At 42.3% G+C, this 14,593-nt stretch overlaps 1 protein-coding gene across 13 annotated transcripts in view; it reads right to left on the bottom strand.

Moving 5' to 3' along the window:
• Positions 1-616: 616 nt before the first annotated feature.
• The window catches only part of DUSP11 (dual specificity phosphatase 11), a 37,048-nt gene continuing 23,071 nt past the window's right edge, over positions 617-14,593 (bottom strand). For 11 of the 13 annotated variants that reach the window (XM_075858470.1, XM_075858473.1, XM_075858475.1 and 8 more), the window contains 3 exons: positions 7,104-7,238; positions 6,555-6,656; positions 617-2,144 (listed from right to left, as the gene is read on the bottom strand). In XM_075858470.1, coding sequence (XP_075714585.1) covers positions 1,904-2,144; positions 6,555-6,656; positions 7,104-7,238 — 478 coding nt within the window. In that variant the 3' untranslated portion in view covers positions 617-1,903. The remainder of the gene's footprint in view (positions 2,145-6,554; positions 6,657-7,103; positions 7,239-14,593) is intronic. The other 2 variants (XM_075858476.1, XM_075858478.1) reach the window with 1 other exon arrangement.

Genomic DNA, 14,593 nt, shown 5'->3' with positions numbered 1-14,593 from the left:
CACGAAAATCGGCACGCAGGCAGAGCAAAATCTGCCTCAAAATTCCAAACGGAATTTTGAGGCAGATTTTCTGCCTGCAAAAAACTCAACGTGAACCCAGCCTAAAAAAAAACGCCTCCACCTCAAATTCGCCCGTTTTTTGCGGCAAAAAAACTGTGTGAACAGGGCCTAAGGGTGCTGAAATGTACACACCATGCCTGTGAACAATGGAAGCCAAAATTTTATTAGCTGATACAATACTTAGGGTGGCAAGAAATACCCAGCATTCCAGTGCTTTTCATCATTGGCACACGCATTGACAGAGGGGCATATATACTAAAATACTAAAACCATTTTCCACTTTTTGCCCGTAGCAACCAGATTACCCGATTTGGCCTCATTTATCAAAACAGAAAAAACGGCCTTGTTGCCTATACCAACCAATCGTACCTCAGCTTTTCTTTTTAACTGCTATGTAGAAATGAAAGCTGCATGGTGATTGGCTGCTATGGACAACATGTTTTTGTTTTTTTTGCTAGACGTTGATAAATAGAGCCCCGTGAGTTCTTGTGTATTCATGTATTTTTTTTGCGTGCAGCTCAGTAAGTCACTGACCATGAAAAGTAATCTACATCAGTCGGGATCTATACTTTATTTCCATATACATTTTTTGTTACAGACTGCCATCATCCAGTTCAATAGTGATGACCATTATGTCTAAAGTTAAAGAATGCTGATACCACCTATACATCAAACACAAAACAGTCATGACTCCAATGTCACAATGTATATTATGGCTGACGACTGCAGGTTCAGACTAAAAAAAATAGCAGCCATTCCCAATAAGACTATGGGTAGAATTCAGCATGTCGGTTACAAGAAAACACGCTCCAAAATGCAGACTGAGATGGACCTGATGCTGCCAAGCTGCTCTCCCTCTTTCTGCCGTGGGCACGGTGCCAAGTGTGAGGTCTCACAGTGGTGGCTAAGGGCTCATTCAGACGAGCACATAAGTCGTCCGTGTGGCGGCCGTTGTTTTAACACGGACACATGTATTTCAATAGGGCCGTCCACACGACTGTTGTGCTAACGGAGCATGTGAAGGGTCTGAAAAAATAGGACATGTCCTATTTTCTTGCGTTTCACGCATCCCTAAATAGACTCCATGATAACGCGTCACACACGGGTGCACCTCGAACGAGAAAAACTGCAGTTTTTCACGTCCGAAGTTGCCCACGCTCGTTTGAATGTAGCCTAAGAATACACTTCCTAACAACTATCATCTTCAAAATGGTTGCCAGGAACCACATCCCTAGCAACCAGTCCGTCAGATTATGTAGGTGTTTACCTCAATGCAAGACTGACGGCATAGGAGGAGCAGAGAGACTTGGCAGAAACGTTCAGTCACATAAATAAATGTGTCTTTAAGGCAATGATACAAGCGTGCACACCATTTTAGTCACACAAGGGCCTAGTGGGTTTACGCCAGAAGCCAATTTTCCAGTATACAGCCCCTTCCAGACAAGTAGTTTTTGAATGGGAAGATCTGATAGCGACTTGTATTTAAAACATTGTGCACATAAGCATACAAGAATACATACATAGAGCAGTAATGCGACCGCACATCTAAAATTCACTGATCTATGCATATGGAAACTACCGGGCATATATAATGGAGGCCACCCGAAGCCGCCGAAATGATGACCCTTCCTTTATACTATGCATGTAATGAGAGGTGGCATGGGCAAGAAAAGATTGGCAGCAATCTTTTGTATAATGAAATAAGTCTTTTCTCCTAAGTTTGGCCTTCAAAGTAATTTAAAACATCTTGGCTATTCTAGTTTCATAAAAGATCTTAGAAAAAAAAAAAAAAAAAAAAAAGTTAAAAAAATTCATACTATGAAACAAATAATGTCACCACTTCTTATTGCCACTGTTTCTTAGGTTTCTTTTTGAGCCCAGGTTTTGGATATTTCTGGTAAGGGTCGCTGTTAACACGCTGTGAAGGACGAGAAGGTTGTGCTGGAAAGGAATTGCCGGGATTGCGGTCATTCTGTTGGGTAGAGCGTGGTCTACAGTCTTGAGGTGGTGCGCCATTCACTGCATCATGAGCTTGGTGTCGAGGGAAGGGTCTTTGTGAATGGTGCCGGTGTCTGTTAGGACCACTAATATAGTGCAAGACAAAAAGGAAGGGTTTACAACAAGTGACCATCGCTGGTCCATAATCAGTTGTATGAAATGTGATTGGAAACAGGAGAATAAAACATCATGTAATTCTATATTTTACACAGATTACTATTATTTCAAAATCTCAATAGTGTATTTTTCCATTAAATGCATATTCATTATTTTAAATTCATACCATACAAATTCTACCGCCGACAGCCCCATAGAAAGTGAATGGAGCCGTGACCGATGTATTACATGGACATCCATTTATTTGAATCAGCCGTTTGCTGGGAGTGGTGGATCCAATAGAAAAAAGGGCTTGTCTGGGATTAGATAACCCATAAGCATTTGACCTAAATGTGGAGAATCCCTTTAATAAGAGATCAAGGTAAAATTAGTAGTTATGGCAAAAATGGGTAAAGACCCAATAGTAATTATATTGCCTCCGTTATGATATAAATCACATATTACTAAAAAGGTACAAAATAATTGTGTTTGGAAATCCACAATAAAAGTACAGCACAGCGCATTTGAACACTGTTTTACAAAACCTCATTTACACGCAGCGGAAAATACGCACAGATTTCAGGACATGCTTCTGATACACTTACCCAACCTTAAAGAGGCTGTCACCAGATTTTGTAACCCCCATCTGCTATTGCAGCAGATAGGCGCTGCAATGTAGATAAGAGTAACGTTTTTATTTTTTAAAAACGAGCATTTTTGGCCAAGTTATGACCATTTTTGTATTTATGTAAATGAGGCTTGCTAAAGTCCAACTGGGCGTGTTGAAAAGTAAAAGTACAACTGGGCGTGTATTATGTGCGTACATCGGGGCGTGTTTACTACTTTTACTAGCTGGGCGTTCTGACGAGAAGTATCATCCACTTCTCTTCAGAACGCCCAGCTTCTGGCAGTGCAGATCTGTGACGTCACTCACAGGTCCTGCATCGTGTCGGACACATCGGCACCAGAGGCTTCAGTTCATTCTGCAGCAGCATCGGCGTTTGCAGGTAAGTCGATGTAGCTACTTACCTGCAAACGCCGATGCTGCTGCAGAATCAACTGTAGCCTCTGGTGCCGATGTGTCCTCGCTCGTCTGAAACGATGCAGGGGGGGGGGGGGAACGTTTTTTTTTGGGGTGGGTATTTTATGTGTATTTATTATTTAATTTTTTTTTGCACTTTACTTTATTATTTTTTTTATTACTATGGTCTGTCCCCCAAAGGTCAAAAAAGACCTTTGGGGAAATCTATATATTTTTTTTCCTTTCTTTTACACCATGTTTTTCCACTTTAACTGGAGCTGCACAGCAGCCCCAGTTACAGGGGAAATCAGCCCTCTCATAGTGACGATTGTCACTAATAGGGCTGTGCTGGGTCTGGTTGCGGCTGTCTCTATTCCTATACACAGCGTTCCTTGAGCGCTGTGTAAAAAGACATCGGAGAAGACAGAAGGAGTGAAAGCTGCTTCTATCTTCTCCTCAGGGTCCCCGGCAGTCACTGACAGCCGGAGACCCGACATTCAGCTGCCCGATCGCACGTGCAGCAAGTTAAAACCCGAGCCGTAAAAAGTCTATGGCTCGGGTTTTAAGGACCCTGGCCAAAAAAATAGAGCCAGTGGTCGGGAACCAGTTAATAAATGCTTCAAGTGGTATAGTGTCCAAAATGGGGGTCATCTGTTGGGGGTTTGTTTTACTATTTGACCTCAGAGCCCTGCAACTGGGGGCAAATGCTGTGAAACAAATCACCAAAATAGGCCTCAAATGCGCATGGTGCTCTTCGACTCCTAAGCCCTGTCATACGTCAGGGGTGTAGTTTCCAAAATGAGGTCACTTCTCGGTGCTTTCCACTATACCCTGGTACCTATGGGAGCTCTACAAATGCGACATGGCGCCCAGACACCAATCCAGCAACAATAGCCAAATAGTGCTCCTTCCCTTCTGAGCCCCGTCATGTGCCCAAATAGCAGTTGAGACACAAATGGGGGTTTGCCATACTCTGAAGTAACAAATCGTGGGGTGTTTTTTTTCTCCTATTACCCCTTGTAAAAATAAAAAATTGGGAGCTGAAACTACATATTTTTGTTACAAATGTCATTTTTCATTTTCACTGCCTAATTGAAATAAAAACTATGTAACACCTGTGGGGTCTAAATGCTCACTACCGCCTAAATGAATGCCCTGAGGGGTGTCGTTTCCAAAAAGGAGTCACTTCTCAGGGGTTTCTGCTGTACTGGTACCTCAGCGGCTCTGCAAATAGGACATGGCACTCAAGCAAAATCTGCATGCCAAACAGCGCTCCTGCCATTCTGAGCCCTGCTGTGTGTCTAAACAGCAGTTTATGAAATTGTTTTACATATGTTGGGTTTCTGTCTTTTAACCCTTGTGAAAAAGAAAAAAATATTTTTAGTGGGGGAAAAAAAAAAAAGTGTATTTTTATTTTCACGGCCTAATTACCAATTTGCAAAAAACCTGTGGACTTTAAAGAGGCTACGTCACCACAATATAAGTGCCCTATCTCCTACATAACCTGATCGGCAATGTAGAGGTGTTTTTTATTTTGAAAAACGATCATTTTTGACCAAGTTATGAGCAATTTTAGATTTATGCTAATTACTTTCTTAATGCCCAATTGGGCGTTTACCTTTTGACCAAGTGGGCATTGTGAAGAGAAGCGTATGACGATGACCAATCAGCGTCATACACTTCTCTCCAATCATACTCCGCACAGAGTAATCTTGCGAGATCACGCTGTGCTGTCACACACCCAACATTAAATATTTTCAAATATGTAAGGACGCACACCTATAATAAATGAACGTTGTATTGGCGCTATATAGGTTCGGGCTGGACAACCCACAATAAAGATCAAAAACAACCTAGAAGCACTCCAATGATCCTTGAGAATAATTTTCAAAATAATTTTATTATGAATAATTCACGATATTCCTGTTCATAAGCGATATTTCTTGGACGTTTCGACCTAACCTAGGTCTTGTGAAAGACCTAGGTTAGGTCGAAACGTCCAAGAAATATCGCTTATGAACAGGAATATCGTGAATTATTCATAATAAAATTATTTTGAAAATTATTCTCAAGGATCATTGGAACACACCCAACATTAACTTTACTGAAGTGTCTTGAGTGAATAGACATCACCTCCAGCCAGGACGCGATGTCTATTCACAATCCCGACACTTCGGTAAAGTTTGTGTGGGACTTAATCGCTGCACAGCGTGACCTCGCTGTGCTGTCATTCATAGCGTGATCTCACGAGTTAAAAACGGACCCATTGACTTCTATGGGGGGCTGTCAGCCCGTTAAAAACTGCCAAAAATAGGACATGTACTATTTTTTGACAGCCATTATTCACAGGCAGTTCAAAAAACGGCCGTGTGAATACACCCATAGAACATCACTGTTTGGAAAACGGCCATGTGACTGCCGTTAAAAGAACGGCCGTCACACGTCCATTTTTCACGGTCGTGTGATTAAGGCCCAAACTAGGCTGCGTCATTAAGGGGTTAATAAAAAATGTGGGTATGGGTACAGTTCCGCTCTACATGAAAAAAGGTTTGTCACGTTTAGCTAAAAGAGCCAGCGATTGATGGGCTGCCATGTATACATGCAGATACACAGCGGTCGTCAATGCCTCGTGAGAGGAGGAGAGGGGAATGAGCCACTCAAATACCGTGGACTCAGAATTATGAGACTACTGTATTCTTTATTAAGCTCTTTTTTGGGATAATAGTAAAGCAGAACTGTCCTTATACTATGCCGCCCTATGGCCAGACTGATGCATCTCCATTCTTTTGTGTCCACTGCGTTAGGCTAAAAAAAAACAAAAAAAAAAAAACGCCGTAAGAACTTCAAAACGGTGTGTGTGATCCTGGCCTTCAACGGGACAGCATAGTAAATGAGAAACCAGATTACTCGTAAAATTTCAGGATATGAGCTCTCATGTAACAAACCATACATCTGTGTCCGTTGGACTTTATCAACACCGGTTTTCAGCCTCTGAAACGGCAGTGAATGTTTCCATCCACTGACCGCAAGCAGAGATCTTAAAAATGGTGGGAAATGTAACTCTAAAAAGTATAAACACAAAGTTGCATGCCCCTTTATTTACTTTAAAAAAAAAACAAAAAACAAAAAAAAACACTACAAGTTTTCAATCATTCTGTAGGACATTGTTTTTTTTAACCTTCAATAGAGTCGATATTGTTGGACCCTAGTTCTAAACACATTGATACGTCTATATAAGGGCCGGTTCACATCCGCGTTGGCTTTCTGTTGAGGGGTTCCCCCGACGGAACCCCTGAACGGAAAGCCAACGCGGATGTGAACCGGCCCTTATAGGAAAACAACTATACTAGAATACTAGAAAAACAATTAGTTTCATTACCTAAAATGGTGGGGTGGCTCATCTTCACTTTGCGGTAAACTATGCCTGGGACCCTGCATAAGTGGATTTGGAAAACCAGGTGGAGGAGTCTTGGGAGCAAAACTGCAAAGGCAAAGGGGTACAACAGAATTAGTTTTGAGGGGACAAAAAAAACGAAACATGCACACCTATGATTATGTTTACCTTGCTCAACATCAAGGTATGAAAAAACAAAACAAAAAAAAAACACAAAGGAAAAATATTAGAGTAAGCACCAAGGGTGTAACAGTAAGGGAAGTGAGCTGCAGGGGAACCCTACTCTACAGGAACAGGGGGCACACCAACACATATAGGAAAGTAAAAACAAAAACAAAACAAAAAAAAACATCAGGAGGGTGAAGAAGCTAAAAAAAAAAAACAACAAGAAACATGGGGGAGACTGGGAGTTGGAATGACTCTCCTATATACTTCAGGCCTAATGAAGACAAGTGTGGTGCCCATTCAAATTCAACAGTTTTCCAATGTGGAAGGAAACAGAACAAGAGAAGTTGTGCTAGGTGAGGCACTCACCTAGGATTTCTCCCACCAGAATGTGGAAAACTAGCTTGTGGTCCCAGCCCTTGACCCTGCTTATGATGCAAAGGTGGTTGCGCAAATGGTGTCCCAGGAGTTTTCGGCCCACATCCTGGAGTACCACGAGTGTTACTGCAGAAGGAAAAATCCTTTTAGTATATTTGTGTGTGAACTTTGAATAAGTGTCCTGACTAACATAGAATTACTTTGCTAATGGAAAACTTTTCGTACCCTAGAGCGGTTTCTCAATGTTCTCATGCCAAGTACCCCCACTCAAATAACAAAGTACCCCCAAGGCTATGATCATGTGCCGTGAGTGTGAGTATCCCATAGAGATATGGTATGTACCCCCCGGGGGATAATGTACTACAGGTTGGGAACGAAGGCCATAGACAAAGTGACTATCTCAAACACCACTGGTTATGTCTGACCATCTCCGTACACATTATGGCGGAGAGATATGCTGCAGTCAGAGTTTGGAAGCGACTGATCCATCTCTTCCTTACGGAATAAACATGAACACTTGGGGAGCAGAGACGCTTAGAGGGAAGTCTGGTGAGAGCTTTATACACCATATATGCGGACCAACAACAGAATTGCCCACAAATAAATATATATAAACACAATACATACATTACGTGGCTCAAAAATATACTGACATCCCTATCAATATGCTTTCCTTACAAGCGGTTAAAAAAAAAAAAAATCAAACAGTCATGCGATCTCCATAGACCAATATCAGTCGCAGAATGAATCATATTGAATGAAGAACTAAGTGGGTGGAATTTATTCAGAATGGCGTTTCATACACCAGTCTTAAAAGGGAACAGGCTAGAGTAAGATGTGACAAATTTTACGCCACTTAATAAATTTGTCGCATCTTCTGCTGTCCATTCGCTACTGGCGTAAATGAGTGTTAGTGCGTGGGGCTGCGGTGGAAAATTGATAAGAGCGGCATAAACAGCCAAAAAAAATTAACATTTTTGCAAATTTTGAGTTGTTTTCAAACCGAAAACTGGCGTAGAAAAGTTTTTAGGCCTCATGCACACGACCATAGCCATGTGCACGGTCGTGATTTTCGGGTCGGACGGCTGCAGGCCGTACACATAGCCGCGTGCATTAATTTCTATGAGCCTGGATCGCAGAACACGGCCGTAATAAGACATGTCCGTTTTTTCTGCGATCCAGGCTCCTGGGCCATGCACGGACCGTGGAAACCACAGTCGTGTGCATGGGCCCATAGAAATGGGGCCGCAATTCACGCATGGATTTTCGTGGGAATTGCGGCCGCAAAAGCACATTCGTGTGCATGGGACCTTATAAGCGCCCTCTTTCTTACATAATGAGATCGGCGCTGTAATGTGCAGGGTGGGCCATTTATATGGATGCACCTAAATAAAATGGGAATGGTTGGTGATATTAACTTCCTGTTTGTGGCACATTAGTATATGGGAGGGGGGAAACTTTTCAAGCTGGGTGTTGACCATGGCGGCCATTTTGTATTCAACTTTAGTTTTTTCAATGGGAAGAGGGTCATGTGACACAAACTTATCGAGAATTTCACAAGAAAAACAATGGTGTGCTTGGTTTTAACGTTACTTTATTCTTTCATGAGTTATTTACAAGCTTCTCTTTGTTTACAGCCATTGACATGTCGCAGAGGTTAACACGTGAGGAGCGGATAGAAATTGCGATGTCTGGTGAACGCAGTACCCGGGTCATTGAATGCAAGACACCCTACGAGACCACCCATCTCCCATGCTACAGGTTGCAAACTGCTTGCCAAGTTTCGTGAAACTGGTTCAGTGTTGGATTTGCCCAAATGTGGACGCATGAAAACTGTCACTAATGAAGAAACATCCGTGGCTGTCCTAGCTTCATTCAGCAGGAGCCCACAGCGTAGCACTCGCCGCATGTCACTGGAGAGTGGCATCAGTCGGACATCCCTTCGGCGGATATTAGCTACTCACAAATGGCACCCTTACAAACTCCAGCTGCTGCAGCATCTCAACGAGGATGACCCAGATCGGCGCACTGAATTTGCAGAATGGGCAAAACAAAAATTGGAACAGGACGCTCAGTTTACACAGAACATTTTGTAAAGTGATGAGGCAAACTTTTATCTGAATGGTGAAGTTAACAAACAAAACCACCGCTATTGGTCTGACACTAACCCACATTGGATAGATCCCTCCAAGACTGTTGGAACACAAAAATTGGATATCTGAAATTGCTACATGATGATGTGTTTCCCTCTTTATGCACTGAAGCTGGCACGTTTCTCTCTCTTTCTGAGCTTGGTGGTTTAAGTGGCTTGTGAACTAAGTGGAGTTCTAAAACTGGAGTTGAAAAGAGGAGTTGAAGCCCCAGTAAGTACTCTTCTTTTTCTTTGACAATTGTTCGCTGTTTTGGTGTAACTTGGATAATGGATAGCAAGATTGGAGGTTTTCTTCAGTGCACAGTTTGTCATATGTATACACGACTGGAGCCGGAGTTCCAGGGTGAATATCTCTGTGGCAGATGTGAGCATGTTGTTCACCTGGAAGCTCGTATTAGAGATCTGGAGGAGCAAAATGCAACATTGAGGAGGATAGACAATTTTGAGCGGAGCTTGCTGCTCACAGAGCATGCAGTTAGTGGGTTAGAACTGGGGGGTGAAGACATGGGTGAGCAGGATCAGGCAAGTAGCTGGGTTAATGTAGTTAGGGGCAGTAGAAAGGGGTCAAAGACAAGGAAGGCCGATCCGGTTTCTGGCATTCCAAGCAAAATTGCCAGGTTGGGTGATGATGCGAGGGTGTCAGTCTCAGAAAAGGCAGCCCTAGTGGATACTGATCTCCCTAACAGCCGGGAGAACAGCCCAGCTAGTAGTCGGCGGGATGGTAATGCAGGTAAGCCAAGACAATTGATAGTTGTAGGGGATTCTATAATCAGGAAGACGGATAGAATAATTTGTCGCCAAGACCGCCTCAACCGAATGGTTTGCTGTCTCCCTGGTGCCAGGGTTCGGCATGTGGTGGAACGGGTGGACAAATTGCTGGGAGGGGCTGGTGATGATCCAGCTGTCGTGGTCCATGTCGGTACCAACGACAGAATAAATGGTAGGTGGAGGAGCCTTAAGAATAATTTTAAAGAATTAGGCTACAAGCTGAAGGGAAGGACCTCCAAGGTTGTATTCTCAGGAATACTGCCTGTGCCATGCGCATCACAGGAAAGACAGCGGGAGCTCAGGGAGTTAAATGCATGGCTGAAGTCTTGGTGTAGAGGAGAAGGATTTGGGTTCCTAGAGCACTGGGCTGACTTTTCATTGGGGTACAAACTGTATTCTGCAGATGATTTGCACCTAAATGGAAGGGGGTCCGCTGTGCTGGGGGAGAGAATTCTAGCTGGGGTGGCGGAGTATTTAAACTAGGGCTGAGGAGGGAGGTCAATGTAGAAAAAAAAGGGGTAGCCAGGTTAGAGAGGGGTCAGACTATATTGGTGGGGGGAGAAACAGAATGTGGGGAGAGGACTAGACAACAAGATAAGGAGATCCTTTCGTTACAAAACATCAGTGTAAATAAAAAGGACCGATTAATGTCAAATCACATTTCTGATAATAAAAGTGAAAAACTGACAGGCAAGTTAAAGTGTATGTTCACAAATGCCAGAAGTCTAGCAAGCAAAATGGGGGAGCTGGAGGCCTTGATACTGGAAGAAAATATAGATATAGTTGGTGTTGCTGAAACATGGCTGGACTCTTCACATGACTGGGCTGTAAATCTACAGGGTTTTACACTTTTTCGTAAAGACAGGACAAATAGGAAAGGTGGTGGTGTATGTCTGTATGTGAGAAGCGATATGAAGGCGAGTGTGAAAGAGACAATAGTGGGTGAAGACTGTGAGGAGGTTGAAACCTTGTGGGTGGAACTAGAAAGGGAGGTAAACACTGAAAAAATTACTTTTGGTGTAATCTATAGACCCCCCAATATAACTGAGGAGATGGAAGGTCAGATATATAAACAGATGGAGCGGGCTGCACAGGCGGGTACTGTAGTGATAATGGGAGATTTTAATTTCCGGGATATTAATTGGTGTCATGGTTCGGCTTCAACTGCAAAGGGGAGACATTTCCTCAACCTGTTGCAGGAAAATTTTATGGGCCAGTTTGTGGAAGACCCGACTAGAGGTGAAGCTCTGTTGGATCTGGTCATTTCTAATAATGCAGATCTTGTTGGGAATGTCAATGTTCGTGAAAACCTCGGTAACAGTGATCACAATATAGTTACATTTTACCTATACTGTAAAAAACAAACGCAGGCTGGGAGGGCAAAAACATTTAATTTTAAGAAAGCCAATTTCCCCAGGATGAGGGCTGCAATTCAGGATATAGACTGGGAAGAACTAATGTCAAATAATGGAACAAATGATAAATGGGAGATTTTCAAATCTACTTTGAGTTATTATAGTGCAAAATTTATTCCTACAGGTAATAAGTATAAACGACTCAAATTAAACCCCACATGGCTTACACCTTCTGTGAAAGGGGCAATACATGACAAAAAAAGGGCATTTAAAAAATACAAATCTGAGGGTACAGCTGTAGCCTTTGTAAAATATAAAGAGCTTAATAAAATCTGTAAAAATGTAATAAAATTAGCAAAAATACAAAATGAAAGGCAGGTGGCCAAGGATAGTAAAACAAACCCTAAAAAATTCTTCAAGCATATAAATGCAAAAAAGCCAAGGTCTGAACATGTAGGACCCCTAGATAGTGGTAATGGGGAGTTGATCACAGGGGATCAAGAGAAGGCAGAGTTACTAAATGGGTTCTTTAGCTCTGTATATACAACTGAAGAAAGAGCAGCTGATGTAGCCGGTGCCAGTGCTGTTAATATATCGGCTGATATACTGAATTGGATGAATGTAGAGATGGTCCAAGCTAAATTAAATAAAATAAATGTGCACAAGGCTCCGGGACCAGATGGGTTACACCCTAGAATTCTTAAAGAGCTTAGTTCAGTTATTTCTGTCCCCCTTTTCATAATATTCAGAGAATCTCTAGTGACTGGTATAGTGCCAAGGGACTGGCGCAGGGCAAATGTGGTGCCTATTTTCAAAAAGGGCTCTAGGTCTTCCCCGGGTAATTATAGACCAGTAAGCTTAACATCCATCGTGGGGAAAATGTTTGAGGGGCTATTGAGGGACTATATACAGGATTATGTGACAATAAATAGCATTATAAGTGACAGCCAGCATGGTTTTACTAAGGACAGAAGTTGTCAAACTAACCTAATCTGTTTTTATGAAGAGGTGAGCAGAAGTCTAGACAGAGGGGCCGCTGTGGATTTAGTGTTTTTGGACTTTGCAAAGGCATTTGACACTGTCCCCCATAGACGCCTAATGGGTAAATTAAGGACTATAGGTTTAGAAAATATAGTTTGTAATTGGATTGAGAATTGGCTCAAGGACCGTATCCAGAGAGTTGTGGTCAATGATTCCTTCTCTGAATGGTCACCGGTTATAAGTGGTGTACCCCAGGGTTCAGTGCTGGGACCACTATTATTCAACTTATTTATTAATGATATAGAGGAAGGGATTAATAGCACTATTTCTATTTTTGCAGATGACACCAAGCTATGTAATATAGTTCAGACTATGGAAGATGTTCATGAATTACAGGCAGATTTAAACAAACTAAGTGTTTGGGCGTCCACTTGGCAAATGAAGTTTAATGTAGATAAATGTAAAGTTATGCATCTTGGTACCAACAACCTGCATGCATCATATGTCCTAGGGGGCGCTACACTGGCGGATTCACTTGTTGAGAAGGATCTGGGTGTACTTGTAAATCATAAACTCAATAACAGCATGCAGTGTCAATCAGCTGCTTCAAAGGCCAGCAGGATATTGTCGTGTATTAAAAGAGGCATGGACTCGCGGGACAGGGATGTAATAATGCCACTTTACAAAGCATTAGTGAGGCCTCATCTAGAATATGCAGTCCAGTTCTGGGCTCCAGTTCATAGAAAGGATGCCCTGGAGTTGGAAAAAATACAAAGAAGAGCAACAAAGCTAATAAGGGGCATGGAGAATTTAAGTTATAAGGAAAGATTGAAAGAATTAAACCTATTTAGCCTTGAAAAAAGACGACTAAGGGGGGACATAATTAACTTATATAAATATATTAATGGCACATACAAAAAATATGGTCAAATCCTGTTCCTTGTAAAACCCCCTCAAAAAACAAGGGGGCACTCCCTCCGTCTGGAGAAAAAAAGGTTCAAGCTGCAGAGGCGACAAGGCTTCTTTACAGTGAGAACTGTGAATTTATGGAATAGCCTACCGCAGGAGCCGTCACAGCAGGGACAGTAGATGTCTTTAAAAAAGGGTTAGATAATTTCCTAGAACAAAAAAATATTAGCTCCTATGTGTAGAAATTTTTCCTTCCCTTTTCCCTTCCCTTGGTTGAACTTGATGGACATGTGTCTTTTTTCAGCCGTACTATGTAACTATGTAACTATGTTCCCTGAGTTTTTCCAGCAAGATGGTGCACCACCACATTATGGGTATCAGGTCCGAGCATTCCTAGATGAACAGTTTCCTGGAAAGTGGATTGGTCGTCGTGGGCCAGTTGAATGGCCCCCTAGGTCTCCCGATCTGACCCCCTTAGACTTTTATCTTTGGGGTCATGTGAAGGCAATTGTCTATGCTGTGAAGATACGAGATGTGCAGCAACTGAAACTACGGATACTGGAAGCCTATGCTAGCATTTCTTCTGCGGTGTTGCTATCAGTGTGTGAAGAGTGGGAGAAGAGGGTTGCATTGACAATCCAACACAATGGGCAGCACTTTGAACACATTTTATAAGGCGTCAGAAACTTGTAAATAACTCATGAAAGAATAAAGTAACGTTAAAACCAAGCACACCATTGTTTTTCTTGTGAAATTCTCGATAAGTTTGATGTGTCACATGACCCTCTTCCCATTGAAAAAACTAAAGTTGGATACAAAATGGCCGACATGGTCAACACCCAGCTTGAAAAGTTTCCCCCCCTCCCATATACTAATGTGCCACAAACAGGAAGTTAATATCAACCATTCCCATTTTATTTAGGTGCATCCATATAAATGGCCCACCCTGTAGATTACAGCAGTGGTTTTTATTTAGTAAAACAATCTATTTTCACCAAGTTATGACCTATTTTAGCTTTATGCTAATGACTTTAACGCCCAACTGGGTGTTTTTACTTTAGACCAAGTGGGCATTGTAAAGACAAGTGTATGGCGCTGACCAATCAGCATCATACACTTCTCTCCATTCATTCCATTTGTACTCAGCACAGCGTGTGCTGTCATATACACCCACATTAACGTTACTGAAGTGTCTTGAGAATACATAGACATCACCTCCAGCCAGGACGCGATGTCTATTAAACACCCCCGACACTTCGGTAACGTTTATGTAGGATAGGGCAGTGACATTAACCAGATGAAACTTTTCCAACAAG

Source organism: Rhinoderma darwinii, chromosome 3 (assembly GCF_050947455.1).
Source record: "Rhinoderma darwinii isolate aRhiDar2 chromosome 3, aRhiDar2.hap1, whole genome shotgun sequence".
NCBI lineage: Eukaryota > Metazoa > Chordata > Amphibia > Anura > Rhinodermatidae > Rhinoderma > Rhinoderma darwinii.
This window is presented reverse-complemented; position numbering and strand designations above follow the sequence as displayed.